This window comes from Heloderma suspectum, chromosome 1, assembly GCF_057233095.1.
Source record: "Heloderma suspectum isolate Gila_16-S chromosome 1, 16-S_ref, whole genome shotgun sequence".
Taxonomy (NCBI): Eukaryota; Metazoa; Chordata; class Lepidosauria; order Squamata; family Helodermatidae; genus Heloderma; species Heloderma suspectum.
Genome location: NC_139458.1, coordinates 26289066 through 26303958, shown reverse-complemented (window position 1 = coordinate 26303958; position 14893 = coordinate 26289066). Strand labels below are relative to the sequence as shown.

The 14893-nt window shown below is 41.9% G+C and overlaps 1 protein-coding gene across 9 annotated transcripts in view; it reads left to right on the top strand.

Moving 5' to 3' along the window:
• The window catches only part of EML1 (EMAP like 1), a 213462-nt gene that overhangs the window by 120371 nt on the left and 78198 nt on the right, over positions 1-14893 (top strand). For 7 of the 9 annotated variants that reach the window (XM_084838920.1, XM_084838987.1, XM_084838943.1 and 4 more), the window contains exon 2: positions 8215-8397. In XM_084838920.1, coding sequence (XP_084695046.1) covers positions 8215-8397 — 183 coding nt within the window. Of the gene's footprint in view, positions 1-5022; positions 5126-8214; positions 8398-14893 lie in introns of those variants that run through there. The other 2 variants (XM_084838964.1, XM_084838953.1) reach the window with 1 other exon arrangement.

Sequence of the window (14893 nt, the reverse complement as noted above, 5' to 3'; positions counted from 1 at the left end):
GGACAAAAGCTAATAGAGTTTTGCCAAGAGAACATGCTGATCATAGCAAACACTCTTTTCCAACAGCACAAGAGGTGACTCTACACATGGACATCACCAGATGGTCAATATCGAAATCAGATTGATTATGTATTTTGCAGCCAAAGATGGAGAAGCTCTATACAGTCAGTAAAGCAAGACCTGGAGCTGACTGTGGCTCAGATCATGAGCTGCTTCTTGCAAAATTTCGGCTTAAATTGAAGAACATAGGGAAAACCACTAAACCATTCAGGTATGACCTAAATCATATCCTTTATGAATATACAGTGGAGGTGAGGAATAGATTTCAGGGATTAGACCTGATAGACAGAGTGCCTGAGGAACTATGGATGGAGATCCATAACATTGTTTAGGAGGCAGCAACTAAATCCATCCCAAAGAAAAAGAAATGCAAGAAAGCAAGGTGGCTGTCTGATGAGGCTTTACAAGTAGCTGAGGAAAGAAGGGAAGCGAAAAGCAAGGGAGAAAGGGGAAGATATATCCGACTGAATGCAGAGTTCCAGAGAATAGCAAGGAGAGACAAGAAGGCCTTCTTAAATGAACAATGCAAAGAAATCGAGGAAAACAACAGAATGGGAAAGACTAGAGATCTTTTCAAGAACATTGGAGATCTCAAGGGAACGGTTTGTGCAAAGACGGGCATGACAAAGGACAAAGAAGGCAGGGACCTAACAGAAGCAGATGAGATTAAGAAGAGGTGGCAAGAATACACAGGAAAGAACTATACAGGAAAGATCTTAATGTCCCTGATAGCCATGATAGCACAGTCACTGAACTTGAGCCGGACATCCTAGAGAGTGAAGTCAAGTGGGCCTTAGGAAGCATTACTAACAACAAGGCTAGCGGAGATGACAGTATTCCAACTGAACTATTTAAAATCCTAAAAGATGGTGCTGTTAAAGTGCTGCACTCAATATGCCAACAAATTTGGAACACTCAACAATGGCCTGGAATGAATGAAACAATGAAACAAGACTGGAAAAGGTCAGTTTACATTCAAATTCCAAAGAAGTGCAATGCCAGAGTGTTCAAACTACCGTCCAATTGCGCTCATTTCACATGCCAGCAAGGTTATGCTCAAAATCCTACAAGCTAGGCTTCAGCAGTATGTGAACTGAGAACTACCGGAAGTACAAGCTGGGTTCCGAAGAGGCAGAGGAACTAGAGATCAAATCGCCAACATTTGCTGGATCATGGAGAAAGCAAGAGAATTCCAGAAAAACGTCTATTTCTGCTTCATTAACTACGCTAAAGCCTTTGATTGTGTGGATCAAACAAACTCTGGCAAATTCTTCAAGACATGGGAGTACCAGACCACCTTACCTGTCTCTTGAGAAACCTGTACGAGGGTCAAGAAGCAACAGTAAGAACCAGACATGGAACAACCGACTGGTTCAAAATTGGGAAAGGAGTACGACAAGGCTGTATATACAAGCCCTGCTTATTTAATTTATATGCAGAGTACATCATGAGAAACGCTGGGTTGGATGGATCACAGGTCAGAATTAAGATTGCCGGGAGAATTATCAACAACCTCCGATGTGCAGACGATACCACCCTAATGGCAGAAAGCAAAGAGGATCTAAAGAGTCTCTTGTTAAGGGTGAAAGTGCAGAGTGCAAAAACTGGTTTGAAACTCAACATTAAAAAAACTAAGATGATGGCATCTGGCCCCATCACTTCCTGGCATATAGAAGGGGAAGAAATGGAAGCAGTGACAGATTTTATTTTCTTGGGCTCCAAGATCACCACACACAGTGACTGTAGCCATTACTTCCTGCTCTGGAACTCTCTCCAGAGAGCTTCTGTTCTCTTCCTAAGTTAAACTGCATGGCCCAGCTTTCCCTATTGACCATATGCTGTAACATCCCTGAACAGGATCACAGGGTTCAAGATGGAAGTGTGAAGCCAACATTTACAAATAAACATTACTGAATTCTAGATCGAGGATTTATATATTTATTTATTGCTTACACTTATACCTTGCTTCTCCGCCTCTCAAAATGCCTCAAAAGCTGGTTATAATAAAATAAGATAAAACAAATACAACACAACAAAATAGAATAATAAAACTATAAACAGATAACAAGATTAAACAGCATAAACTATAAAGACAATCAGCTCCAGTTAAACTGTTAAATCATAACACTCTTACTGTTTTTTTTTTGATTGGTCAAATATCAACCCTAATTCATCACTCTTATACACTGACTGGTAATTAACCTGAAAATTTGTTGGGCTTTTCTAGATGAGTCATTTATCGTGTGCTCATCGATCCCTAGTCATGGTTGTTTACAGGTTCTTTAGATGATGATATGACCCTCCAGTTTCGCTTCTTTGTCGAACCAGCACTGTCTAATCCCCTTTGAACTACATTTGAGCTAGTGACTATCATCACCCCATCTTGTGGCAGTAAATTCCATAAATTAATTCTGTGTTGTGTTAAGAAGTACTTCCTTTTGTTTCTTCTTTTCTCAATTAAAGGGCTTTTCTACACAAGGCATTTATTGTGTGCTCATCATTCCCTACTCATGGTTGTTTATGGGTTCTTTAGACAACATCGTGAACTTGCAGTTTCACTTCTGTGTCTAACCAGCACTTCCGGTGAATTTTTTTTTATAGCAGGGAAAATGAAGCATTTAATTGCAAAAGCAAAAGAAGACAATGTTTCTACTTGTCCATTTGTTCTGTTCCGCTATACAACAGTGCCACCTAGAGGTTATGTAGTGGAAAAACAGGAAAGCAAATGCTCTTCGTGTAGTGCTCTGATCTCAGTTCTCTGACAAAACTAAAAGTGGATGCAGCAGATTAACAGCTGGTTAACAGCCTTGTGTAGAAAAGCTTGTTGCCTTTCTTTTTACTGAAGCCAGTTAAAAATGTGAATAGACTTCATTGTCAGCTGCTGTATATTGTACTGAAGACCAGTGCATTTCAAGATAGCATGAAGAAATAAAAATATGGGCCACAAGCAGGACTAGGAGACCCCCACCTGACCCCTGGTAAACCCATCAGTCACTCTTGTTTAAAGAGGACCATTTTCTCCTCCCAGTTCAGTGTGTCTGACCACTTTCAGCGGGAAATGTATTGGCTTTAAATGCCACAGTCGGGCCACGTGTCATGAAAGGATGGGCCTTGTAGCAAGCTGTGCCTAGTACAAATTGTAGGATGACATTAGGTTTCCTATCAAAAGAAGCATGGATCCCCACGGATGGCATAGTTTATTCTCCTTTGTATCAGTCTCTCTGCTCTTTGTCCTATTTGGGTCATGTTTGAAATCTGAGCCAACTCAGAACACTGTAAATATTCACTAGGTTTAGCTGCAATGGATCCTAATATTTCTTAATGTAAAATGTAAGAACCTATTCAAATAAGGAGTAAGTTTTCTCACTGCTGTGTACTTTTTACAATTAAAAGTAATCTGCCTGTTTGAAACAATAGTACTGGCAGATGCATCCTCTTAAATACCTTTCTTTGAAAACCTTGTTTTCTTTCCATTGTATATTAACTGTGCTTGCTTTTGTAAAGAGCATATTCTTCATTAGTCTCTGATTTCCTATACATCTTCATGTTTTGCTCAGTTCAATTAAATGACGCTTTAAAACTGGAAGGTACTACGGGGGTTGGATTAATCACCCTGTATTGTCCTGAAGACCATCATGAGAAATCTTTCCAATGAGATCATGTATTAATTAGTGGGGAAAGGAAAAGAGCGGCGTGATGAGCATTCCCATTTACACAGAGCACTCTTTGGGAACATATGGGCCTCACTGATGAGCTAAATGTTAAGAGCTTGTGCTTTCAGTCTGTAATACTGAAGCCAAGAAAGACCTCCCGCTCCACTCCTGGTTTTGTCCAGGCCGATCTTCCCCAACCTGGTGCCCTCCAGATGTGTTGGATTATGGCTCCCATCAGCCAGCACAACCATGTTAGACCAGGTTGGGAAAGGCTGGGAAGCCTGGTCTAGGCTGTATCTGAATCATAAAATGTATGTAAGGACACTTTGGGATTACTGACAGAGATATGTGACACTTATCTGAAGATGAACCCCCCCCCCCCCCCCCGGCAGCGAATACAGTTGTATCTGAAAGTTATTTGGAGAAAATATTTCTTGTCTATATCATTAGGGGTGCAATCCTGTACAAAGAAGTAAGCACCACTGAACACCCTTCCAAGTAGAAATGCTGACTGTGTTTTCCAAGCTTTGGCTTCAAAACAATCTTCAGGGGCTCTTAAATGTTCACCTCAAAGGAGACCTGTGAAATTCTTCTGCAGCTCAGATGTTAATCTAATCTGGAGAGGAATTCCTGGTTTCCTCTCCACCAGTCCTATCTGATCCCCAAAGCTCCCTCCTTGCCAGTTGCCCACTTCTCCAAGCAACCTCTTCCCTTTCACCTGAAGGCCTTACCTGGCTGTAGTGTTCATCAGGAGTGGGATTGAGGGAGTTTTCCCCCCTTCTCCTTTCCCTGCCGCACTGCAGCATCCTGGCATGCTGATGCACTTGGGTCTGATGCTTCATGAGTAGCAGTGCACCAGTGTGCCTCGGCCTGGTAGCTCATGGAAGTTATAGTTTTCTCAAGGGCTACTACAATTGCACAACCAATGCCAGTGGCTTCATGTAGATGTTGAACATCTAGGAGGACAGGGGGTGGGTGGGAACACAATAAAACCTTGCCATTCCACATATGTTATTTCCCATGGGGTTCTACAACACCTCATTGTGGAAACTGCCTGAAAAGTAGGAGCAGAATCCCCATGAAGCATTTTCTCCAGACAGAGAGAGAGAGAGAGAGAGAGAGAGATGGAACCGTGGGGCCTCTCCATCAGTTCTGCTAAGAGACCAGCTCCATTGGGCTCCTCCTCTCCCTCAGCTGTTTCCATTCAAGTTGGTCATTATAAGAGCTTTTTAACTTTAAGGACTAGTGTCTGAGTTTGCTTTTTCCCCTTTTCCTCACCATCCTTTTCCTTTTGTGTCATGTCTTTCAGATTGTAAGCCTGTGGGCAGGGAGTGTCTTGATGGTTACTGATCTCACGTAAGCTACCCTGGGAGTCTTTTCTGCTGAGGAGAGGGGTAAAAATATTGCAAATAGTAAGCAAGTAAATAAATAAAATAACTTTTTTCATTATAGGCCTGCCTTTGCTTTTTTTGAACTAATATGCCAGCACCAGCTGTGCTACGACCACAATCTAATTTTATGCTGGCATAAATTCTGCTCTGAGAATGTAAAGAAACACATGGGATGCACTCTGCGGCTGCTAAGCTGCCATTTATGAATCCTGCATAGTTTCTGGATTACACCAGCAAGGAGCTGCCCATGAGTCTCCGTCTTCCCCCTTTTACTGTAGTGGTAATTACAAATTCCATCTGATAGTTTCCCCTGATCATTGTTTGTATGTTTTCTTAGCTATTTTAAGATTTATATATATTTTTGAGGGGTGAGGGAAAAGGCTTAATTTGACAAATGCCTCTTTGGTATTTTCGCTGCCCTGAAGTAGGGTTCCGATCTAACTTACGTGGTTTTGGCTTGTGTCTGTAGTCTCAGGTTAAGTATCATAAAACATGAGAGATTATTGATTCTGTGGGATGCTTTTGTTGTGGGGAAGGAAGATGGCTGTGAGAGATGCAATTGGAAGAGATTACAAGTGCGAAGTGCTGGAATCAGTAGCAGTATAGCTTTTGGGCATGCACTAGGAACATTGATGCTCTTGCTAAAGCAGCGTTAGAAAAATTCAGAAATTAGATAGAACTATTTAAAGCCACCCCCTTCATGGATCACTGCCTTGTTGTGGCGAAGGGGCTTGCGTAACTCAGTGAAGCCATAAGCTATGCCATGCAGGGCCACCCAAGACAGACAGGTCATGGTGGAGAGTTCTGACAAAATGTGGTCCACTGGAGAAGGAAATGGCAACCCACTCCAATATTCTTGCCAAGAAAACCCCATGGAACGTATCACAAGGCTAAAATTTTAAAAAAACGAAGATCATGGCATCTGGCCCCATCACTTCCTGGCATATAGAAGGAGAAGAAATGGAAGCAGTGACAGATTTTACTTTCTTGGGTTCCAAGATCACCGCAGATGGTGACTGTATCCATTAAAAGATGCCTTCTCCTTGGGAGGAAAGCTATGGCACACCTAGACAGCATAGTAAGAAGCAGAGACATCACCTTGCCAACAAAGGTTCGTATAATCAAAGCTATGGTTTTCCCAGTAGTAATGTATGGCTGTGAGAGCTGGACTATAAGGAAGGCTGAGCACCGAAGAATTGATGCTTTCGAACTGTGGTGCTGGAGAAGACTCTTACGAGTTCCCTGGACTGCAAGGAGGTCAAATCAGTCAATCCTAAAGGAAATCAACCCTGAGTGCTCATTGGAAGGACAGATACTGAAGCTGAAGCTCAAATATTTTGGCCATCTAATGTGAAGAGAAAACTCCCTGGAAAAGACCCTGATGCTGGGAAAGATTGAAGGCAAAAGGAGAAGGGGACAGCAGAGGAAGAGATGGCTAGATAGCATCACCAATGCAATGAATATGAACTTGAGTACACTCCGGGAGAGAGTGGAGGACAGGAAGGCCTGGTGTGCTATGGTCCATGGGGTCACGAAGCGTCAGACACAACTTAATGACTGAACAACAACAGCATTTAAAGCCACACTGAATTTAGTAGAATGCTGTTGAACTGAGTTTAGTTTATGATGTTTTAAATCAAGCCTTTGATGGGACTGTCTGTCCAATATGCTAATTCATGTTACTTCCAGCTGAGTTAAAGTACAAAATTATTAGATCAGCATAGAATCTTATACAGCTGCCAAAGTGCCTGTTAATCCTAATTTTGGGATTATACCTCATCTAACTGCACTGCAAAATAATTCATGGCTGAGCACAATATCTATTTTATTATGTATTTATTAAAACATTTTTAAACTGTCCTTGATCCTTGCGGATACCAAGGCAGTGTATAAATAAGATTAAAATAATTCAATAAAAACACTACATCCACATCATCAATAGTGGTTTCATAAATGCAATTATATTAGGCTGAGAAAATTTTTTGCATCATGGTTAAATAAAACAGGGCCAGTTTCAGTGTCAAATCTTGACAATTTTCAGTGCGGTCACCATGTTAGTCCACTGCAGTAAAAACACCAAAGACTTGTATGTCACCTCAAAGACCAACAAGTTTAGCACAAGCCTTCATGGACTGCCATCCACTTCATCAGATGCATGAAGTGTTATGTTGAGTTACAAGTATATACACATGTCCTCAAATACGGTTACTTCACACACAGACACACAAAACCAAGTTTGCTTTCTATAAGGAAATGCTTACGTATATTTAGAAGCCCTGATAACAAAGCTATGGGGATGTAGTGTCCACTGGCCAGCTACTGATAGTGGTTTCTCAAAAGTAGACTTGGCATAATTGCTTTGTGTCAAAATATTATCGTTTAAATGCTTTGCTTGCATCTGTATTTGAGGTTGGGAATGTGCTCTGAATTCTGGACCAAGATGAACGTTCTCCTGCCGCAATTATTCATTACATTTTCTCATTCCACATAATGCAGTAGAGTTCCTATCGTTTGACTCTGAAGATGGGGAACTGGTGTTGTAGTGCCAGCCCTGTAGGGCAAGGGTTCAGAATCAGGCTCTCTGGGGGGTCCCAGTTCCAGCTATCCCAGGTTCCCCAGAAGGCCACATTCTCTTCTCCTGGCCCCACCCCTTTCCTGCCAAACACCAGTCATTTAGGGGTTTCCTGGCTTTTGTGACGTTTTCCCCCTACTCTAAACGCATGAAATGCCTTTCCTAAAGCTTAGTTACTGGTAGCAAGAACTTTAACCTAAAATAAGTGGATATTTTTGGTATTTTGCTCCTGCCCCCTTTGCCTTCAGCCCCACCCACCACTGGAATGCGTCCTCCAAGACCACCTCTGCAACGAAATTCAGCCCTCAGGCTGAAAGAGATTATGCACCCCTTCTGTAGGGCAGCCTGCCAGCCATGTATCTCCTGCCTTGTTAGTACTGGCACCACTCATTGCTGATCAGTCTAAGTCAGGGTGAGTGGGTTCCAACGACATATAAAATATTCTGTATGGTGAATAAAAGGTGTCAGGTAATGATGTTTATACCTTTTCACATATTTCCAATATAAAATCTTATCTTTGAAAAATATGTTTTTTTAGATGACAGTGCCTCTGCTGCAAGCAGCATGGAGGTGACAGACCGCATTGCTTCACTGGAGCAACGTGTTCAGATGCAGGAAGATGACATCCAGCTGCTCAAGTCAGCTCTGGCAGATGTAGTTCGGCGCTTAAATATTACTGAGGAGCAACAGGCCATGCAGAACAAGAAAGGACCTACCAAAGGTATTGATTTCAAATGCTCCCAATCAAATTCTCTTGTTGTTAAACTTGCGCAAATGTTGCCATAACTTTAGCCCTGTTCAGTCATTCTGTTTGTGAGTAAGCTCTATACACAAGGAAGGGCACACTAGCTCTGTCTCTTTCTCTTGCTGTTCTCATCTCCCTCTACATGTGGAGAGCACCTATTGGCAGAGGAGAGCTTCTTCCATCCACGGAGGCTGTCCCTGAGATTTTAGAATCCTGATTTTGCAGATTGTTGCCCTCTACATATAGAGGGTGATGCGAACAGCAAGGGAAGGGATTGTGCTAGTGTGCTTGTCCCTACTCCCCCTCCTTGCCTATAGAGGGTATATGCGAGGAGAATGCCTGCATAGGGCTACTGATATTTTTCAAGGATATTGAATACTTACAGTTCTGACAGCAGTTCGTGGTCTAAAGGGCTCTCCCTGGTGGATGTTGCAGTTTGACTTGAAAATGTTTAGTCTGAAGTAGGGATGGGTGGACCCATCTCCATCCGGGGCATGGGGGAGCTCAACGAACTGCCCCCCCCCACTGTTTGTGCAGCCCGGACCTGCTCGGCGAGCTACCCTGCTTGCCCGGCGAGCTGCCCTTCCTCTCCACACCAGGGACTCTGGCAGTCAAGCCCTTGTGCTTTATGTGCACAAGGGCTTGACTTCCAGAGGCCTCAGCGTGGCGCACCCCACAAGCACTCTAGCCCTGACCTCCTCCTTGATAGCCGGCAGAGGCAGGATGGGTCCTGGCGCAGCCACCCCCCAGAGCTCTAGCCCTGTCCTCCTCCCAAGGAGGACAGGACTAGAGTGCTGAGACACTGCTGAGGCCCCTCCTGCCCACACCAGTTGTCAAGAGTTCCTTGACAGCCAACAGGGGCAGGATGAGTCCTCGGCGGCACTTCCAGCCGCTTGCTGAGTTCCAGGGCACTCACCAGCTGGGTCTGTCAGTGCCCCATGGCTCAGTGTGCAGGATCCAGGAGGCCAGACAGGCGGGGAGTCCATCAGACTCCACCCCCTCCTTGGACTCCTGCACCATCCTTAGTCTGAAGTATACTCTGGTTAAGAAATATTTCATTTTCCTGTGGTACCAGACAATGTTCTGCATAATGTATCAAGGATGCTTGTTCAGTTTTCCATATATGGAATACCATTTATTTGTTGCTCCAACTCTAGTGAATGCTGACCATGTTATCTGTCTATCATCTATCTGTCTTTTCTGTTATATCAAAAAAGGTGAGGAATGAGCTGTTTGGCTTCCTGATAAACCAGAAAGTACCTTAGGGTATTAAGCATTTTCTGGATGGATCAGATGCAGACTGTTACTCAGTCAAAGCAAGCTTATTAGACTGATTTCTGTTCATATTTTCCATTTGAAGAATTTAGCAATTTTAATAAGAAATCAGCTGGTTATCTGATTCTTGGCTACCTGAATGTTTGCCCTGTGGCTAGATTTTGCCATTCAAGACAAAACACTTGTTAAGGGTTTAATTGTATAGCAAATGTTTCACAGATAGCTATATCTGAGTAATATTTGAAGTTAAATATCTATATATTATGGTACAGGAGCAAAAGAAGAGGAGTAAAATATCTTTCTGGTATAGGAATAGATGAATCTGTCAATTATGGTTGCTTTCAGTTTCTGATCATTTTTCCAAGCTTAAGTCTGGTTCATATTGAAGAGAGAGAGAGAGAGAGAGAGAGAGAGAGAGAGAGAGAGAGGAGTATGTTTCTCAAATATACATATATTTGTATGCATTTTTCATTGGAGAATTCCATTGCAAAATTCGGAGAAGTGTGAATTTCAAAAGACAACTGAGTTTCAGTTTGTGTATTGGTTCAAATGTGCAAAATTAGGTAAGTTCACATTAAAATGCAAACCAAATGAATTGCCCCCACTCATATTGTAGAACAGCTGCTGACCTTTTTGCATAATCTGTCCATCCAGTAAAATAGTGGAACATGTTGGTTGTTATTTGTGCTCTTGAATCTTTTTCTTCAACTCTTTCACAGTAATCAAAGATGCAGGTAAGTCAAGAATGAGACTTGGGGTGCAAATCCTATGGCCTCTAGACAGCGGCTAGATGGCCATAGGATTGTTTGATTTCTGGGAACCGACCTCAGAGCCAGCACTCCAAGGTCGGTTCCCAGAAAACTGCCTCCCCCGCCGCCTCATAAGAGGCGCAGTTCGCCCCTGGCTCCACGCTCATAACAGCAGCACGGAGCAGGGGAAAAGGGGGCACTCCTAGGGGCAGGGGTGGCAGAAGCACCGTTACGACACTTCCTATGCGCCGTCTGGCCTCCCCCTCGGCTCCTCTGGCTAGACAGCCAAAATCAGCTGTCTAGCCACTAATGCAGGGTGGCTGGAGCGTGGAGGAGAAAATCCCCTCCTCCCTCCGCCCACCCTGCATTAGATAGTCAGTTGCCTCCGAGTTTGGAAGCTGCTGCTGATCCCTATTGAATTGTGCTCTTAGTAATTTGTAAACCAAGTTCATTGGCTTGTGAATAAAAGGTGTTTTACAGTTCTAAGTATTCTTCTTTTAAATTCTTATCTTTTCAGCCTTTATAAGGATTATTTTTTTCTAGAAGTCTTTTTATCCTTTTACATGTGAGACTACTGCTACTTTCGCCATGTCTTGAAAGGAATACTTCCAGCCAATTCATGTTTCAATTTCTGAGGGATAGAGATACAGTTGTAGGTTCCATTGAAACAATGACCAGGACTGAACAACATGCCACATTCGTTGTGGGTTATTTAACACACATAGAGACGCAGTGCCCATGGCTGCCATTTTAAAATGCAACCTCCACTCAGGGGTTGTAGTGTCATGCAAACCCGGCAAGCGTGGGTTATGTGAGGGTTAAACAACCTTCACATAACTCTAAAACAGACCATGGGTTATGCAAGGGTTCTTTAATGAGTGAGATGCTCCCCTTGGAACCAACTTTATTTATTTATTTATTTATTTATTTATCGTATGGCACATTTACATTGCATTACAATAAAAACATAGAGCATAATAAACCAAAAGAAAAGTAGCTCACAGACACCAGAATCAGTTTCCATTTGAGTCTGGTTTTAGTTTGTAATGTAGTTTATCCTGAAAGGCAGTCAATTACTATCTCCATGATTGTGTCATCTGTGTAGTCGTTTAAGCTTTCATTGATAACATATTTTTAAAAATGTAGATTTATACTATCTACTTAATTGCACTTAATTAGGCTTTAAAATGCTTATTTCAGTTTTATAATTTAGTTTTGATTTATGGCCGCCTCTTTTAGGTTTTGCTTTGCTTCTAATGTAAATAGACATATTAATATTAAGTTGTAGATTAACATATGACTAAAACAACAGCTGGTGCGGAGACTGATAAATGTGTCAGTGCTGCTACCACAGGTAAGACTCTGGAGCGACCCACTCCCCACCGAAATTGAATGTCTCTCAACTGTCAAAATGATAGGGTGATTGATTAGAGCACTGTCTTCCATAGAATTTGACAGTACTGACATGCTTGAGATTTATGTTGGTTGTTGCCAACGATATGATTTATATTAACTGCAGTAATGAAGACTAAATACCTGCAGACTACACAGGTGTTGAGAAATTTTAACAGTATAATGCATTCTTGGTTGATGCTATAGTGTGCCCTATAGGTGGGAATAACACACGTTTTTTCAGTTCCTAAAACATTTGTATAGAACTTATGGTTGTGCATTGCTGTTTTTATTTTTAAAGGCTCCACCTGATATAGTCTAGGGCAGACAAGGTGCACAAACAACAAACCTAAACAGAATTTCAACAGAAATGTTTTTTGTACCAAACTGTGACCAACGTATCCAAACTCCAACAAAATAAGACCCCAGAAAACTCTTCTACTGGGTCTGGGATAAAAAGGAGCTTTGGGAATTAAATTATGAAACTGTATATTATGTCACCACTGAGAGACTTTCCTCTATGAGGTACCGTAGCATCATGTTCTGTGCAGTGCTTTGTTTTGGTGCAAGACACTGACACACGTGCTTTCTTCATTTCAGTAATTGCTTGCATATGAATGAATGAATGAATGAATGAATGAATGAAAGAGGAACTTGGAGTGTGCACTGGCAATTAATATTTGGGCCATTCCAAATAACAAATCCACACCACCAGGAAACTGGCCCCTCAGTATGATGCAGTATGTTTTCAGGTGTGTCCTCCATAAATTGGCTATTACAGTTATAAGGCCTACACACTTGATAGTTATAAGGGCCCTTTGTCCAAAAACAAACCATTGGGCTGGACCCAGTGCTAAAGCACCATGAAGAGGACTGTCTCCTAGTTGCATCAGTATGTGATTTGTGGTGGTGCAAAGCTCATTTTGTTATGCATAGCCGCAACTCTTTATTCATGTTTACATATATTGGTTATTATCGGTATGGGGGTAGCACATGTGACAGTGTCTTGTGCCAAAACAAAGCACTGGGCTGGACGCAGTACTATAGTGCCTCCTGGGGACAGTCTCCTGGTGGCATGTGTGTTTCATTTGTATATTTGTGACTGACAGTCCCCAGTTCTTATTTGTAAGTATAGCCTGGGGTAAACATGCCTCACGAAAACAACACTTTTGACTGGAGAGAGAGAGTGCTGGTGCGCCTTGAAGGGGACAGTTTCCTGGTCCTCTTCATTATGTATTTTGTGGTGTAGGGGAATACAATGTAAGTTCCTTATTCAGTGCTCGTGCAAATTGTCAAATAAGTAACTACGAAAAGAAACTGGGAACTAGTAACCAACTTGACCCTTGTAATACTGACAGGGTTGCTCTCTGTATAAAAGTACACCAAAATTAGAGTTTCCCATTTAATGTTACCAACTATCCATACTTCAACTTGATATCATATGCATTTTTATAATTTAATCTGCTAAAGCACTTTTTGACCCCATTAAGAAGGTTTTCTGTGCCTTTTATTTTGATGGATTTTGGATATGTTGCTCAGTTAATTTTGGTACAAGAAACAGTTGTGTTGCAATTTTGGATAGGCTATATTGAATCTGGCATGGAGAAATGTAACATGGGTTTACTAGTTTGTACTCTTCTATGCGTCTGCATTTTTATGAAATAATTACAAACAGCAGCCTGAAGCCAGCTGTTATTTTCTATAGATTAGGATGGGGTGGGGAACCTCTTTCAGCCCAAGGGATGAATTCAATTTCCGAGAAGCTGTCAGGGGCCACATTCCAGTGGTGGGTGGAGCCAAAGGCAAAAGTGCCAGGGCAAAGGGACAGGGACAAAATACCAAAAATACCAGCATATTTTAGCTAAAAGCTCTTACTGCTTGTAACTAAGCATTAGGAGAGGCATGTCAACCTTTTAGAATGGGAAAAATAACTATGCAAAAGTTGGAAAACGACCAAATTATCAGTGCACAGAGGAAAGGGGGCATGGCCAGGAAAAAGGGATTTGGTCTGCAGGGCTGAGGTTCCCCGGCCCTGGGTTAAAAAGTTAGAATTGGTATAAACGCTCCTAGCTAGATCTTCCCTTATTGTCATGATGGAGTGGAGAGTGTGGGTTGCAGAAAATAATATTTTAGCATAGGGCCGGTGAAGGCTGTAAAGTAATCTTCTCCCTCCTGCGGCTTAGATGATGCAGGACCCTCAAATTTCAGTCTCAATTTTCTCCTACAGTTATTTAGGATAGGACATGACTGCATCTTATGTATTTTCATCTTGCTTGATGTTACTCGCATAGTTCCAATTGGGAAACATTGCTTAGTACAATGCGAAATGATTTCCAGGTTTACCATGAAATGACAAGTGGCAGAGGCATTTTAATTAAGCGCAGAGATTCACTGAATTCTAACAAATGCAATGCTTGCTTCATATGTTTCTCTGTTGTCAGAGCAACCAGGCACCTGGGCACGTGTAAGAGAGGCTGTGAAAATAAGGATCCATTAAATTTCTGCTGGATTTTTGGCTGCTTGATTACATCTTGCATTTCTTTGGGGGTTGTTTTTTTCTGAATTAAAAAAAATGCCCAAAATTGAAACCATCTTTATAAATATGCAAAATATTGAATATTCATCTGTGATTAACTGATGCATAACATTGGGGTGGGAGACCGCCCTCTTAAATGGTGATTCTGCTTTTTTAATATTTTCTAATTCTTACCACAAATGTGATTTGTGATTACGTGTAATGCTGTTCGTTTCAGTTGCTCATGGGTACTTTAGTATGAACTTTATTATGAATACCTCTGTGTATTTCTCCTAATGTAATGCTTTGCAGGGTTTGGATAAGTATATGGACCTTTGAGTGGAGTGGGGGTGGGGAATGTCCCCATTTTCTTTAGTCTTGGGAGCAGCTCCATGAATGCAACAAGCATGCTCTTGTTAGCTCAGAGATCTGTGTGTGCATCAGAGTCCACTCCTTCCTTTATTCATTAAGGCTTAGGGTTACAACGTGCATATTATGCTTTTGAGGTACGGGATTATTTTTATTTAGAATACTTAGCTAA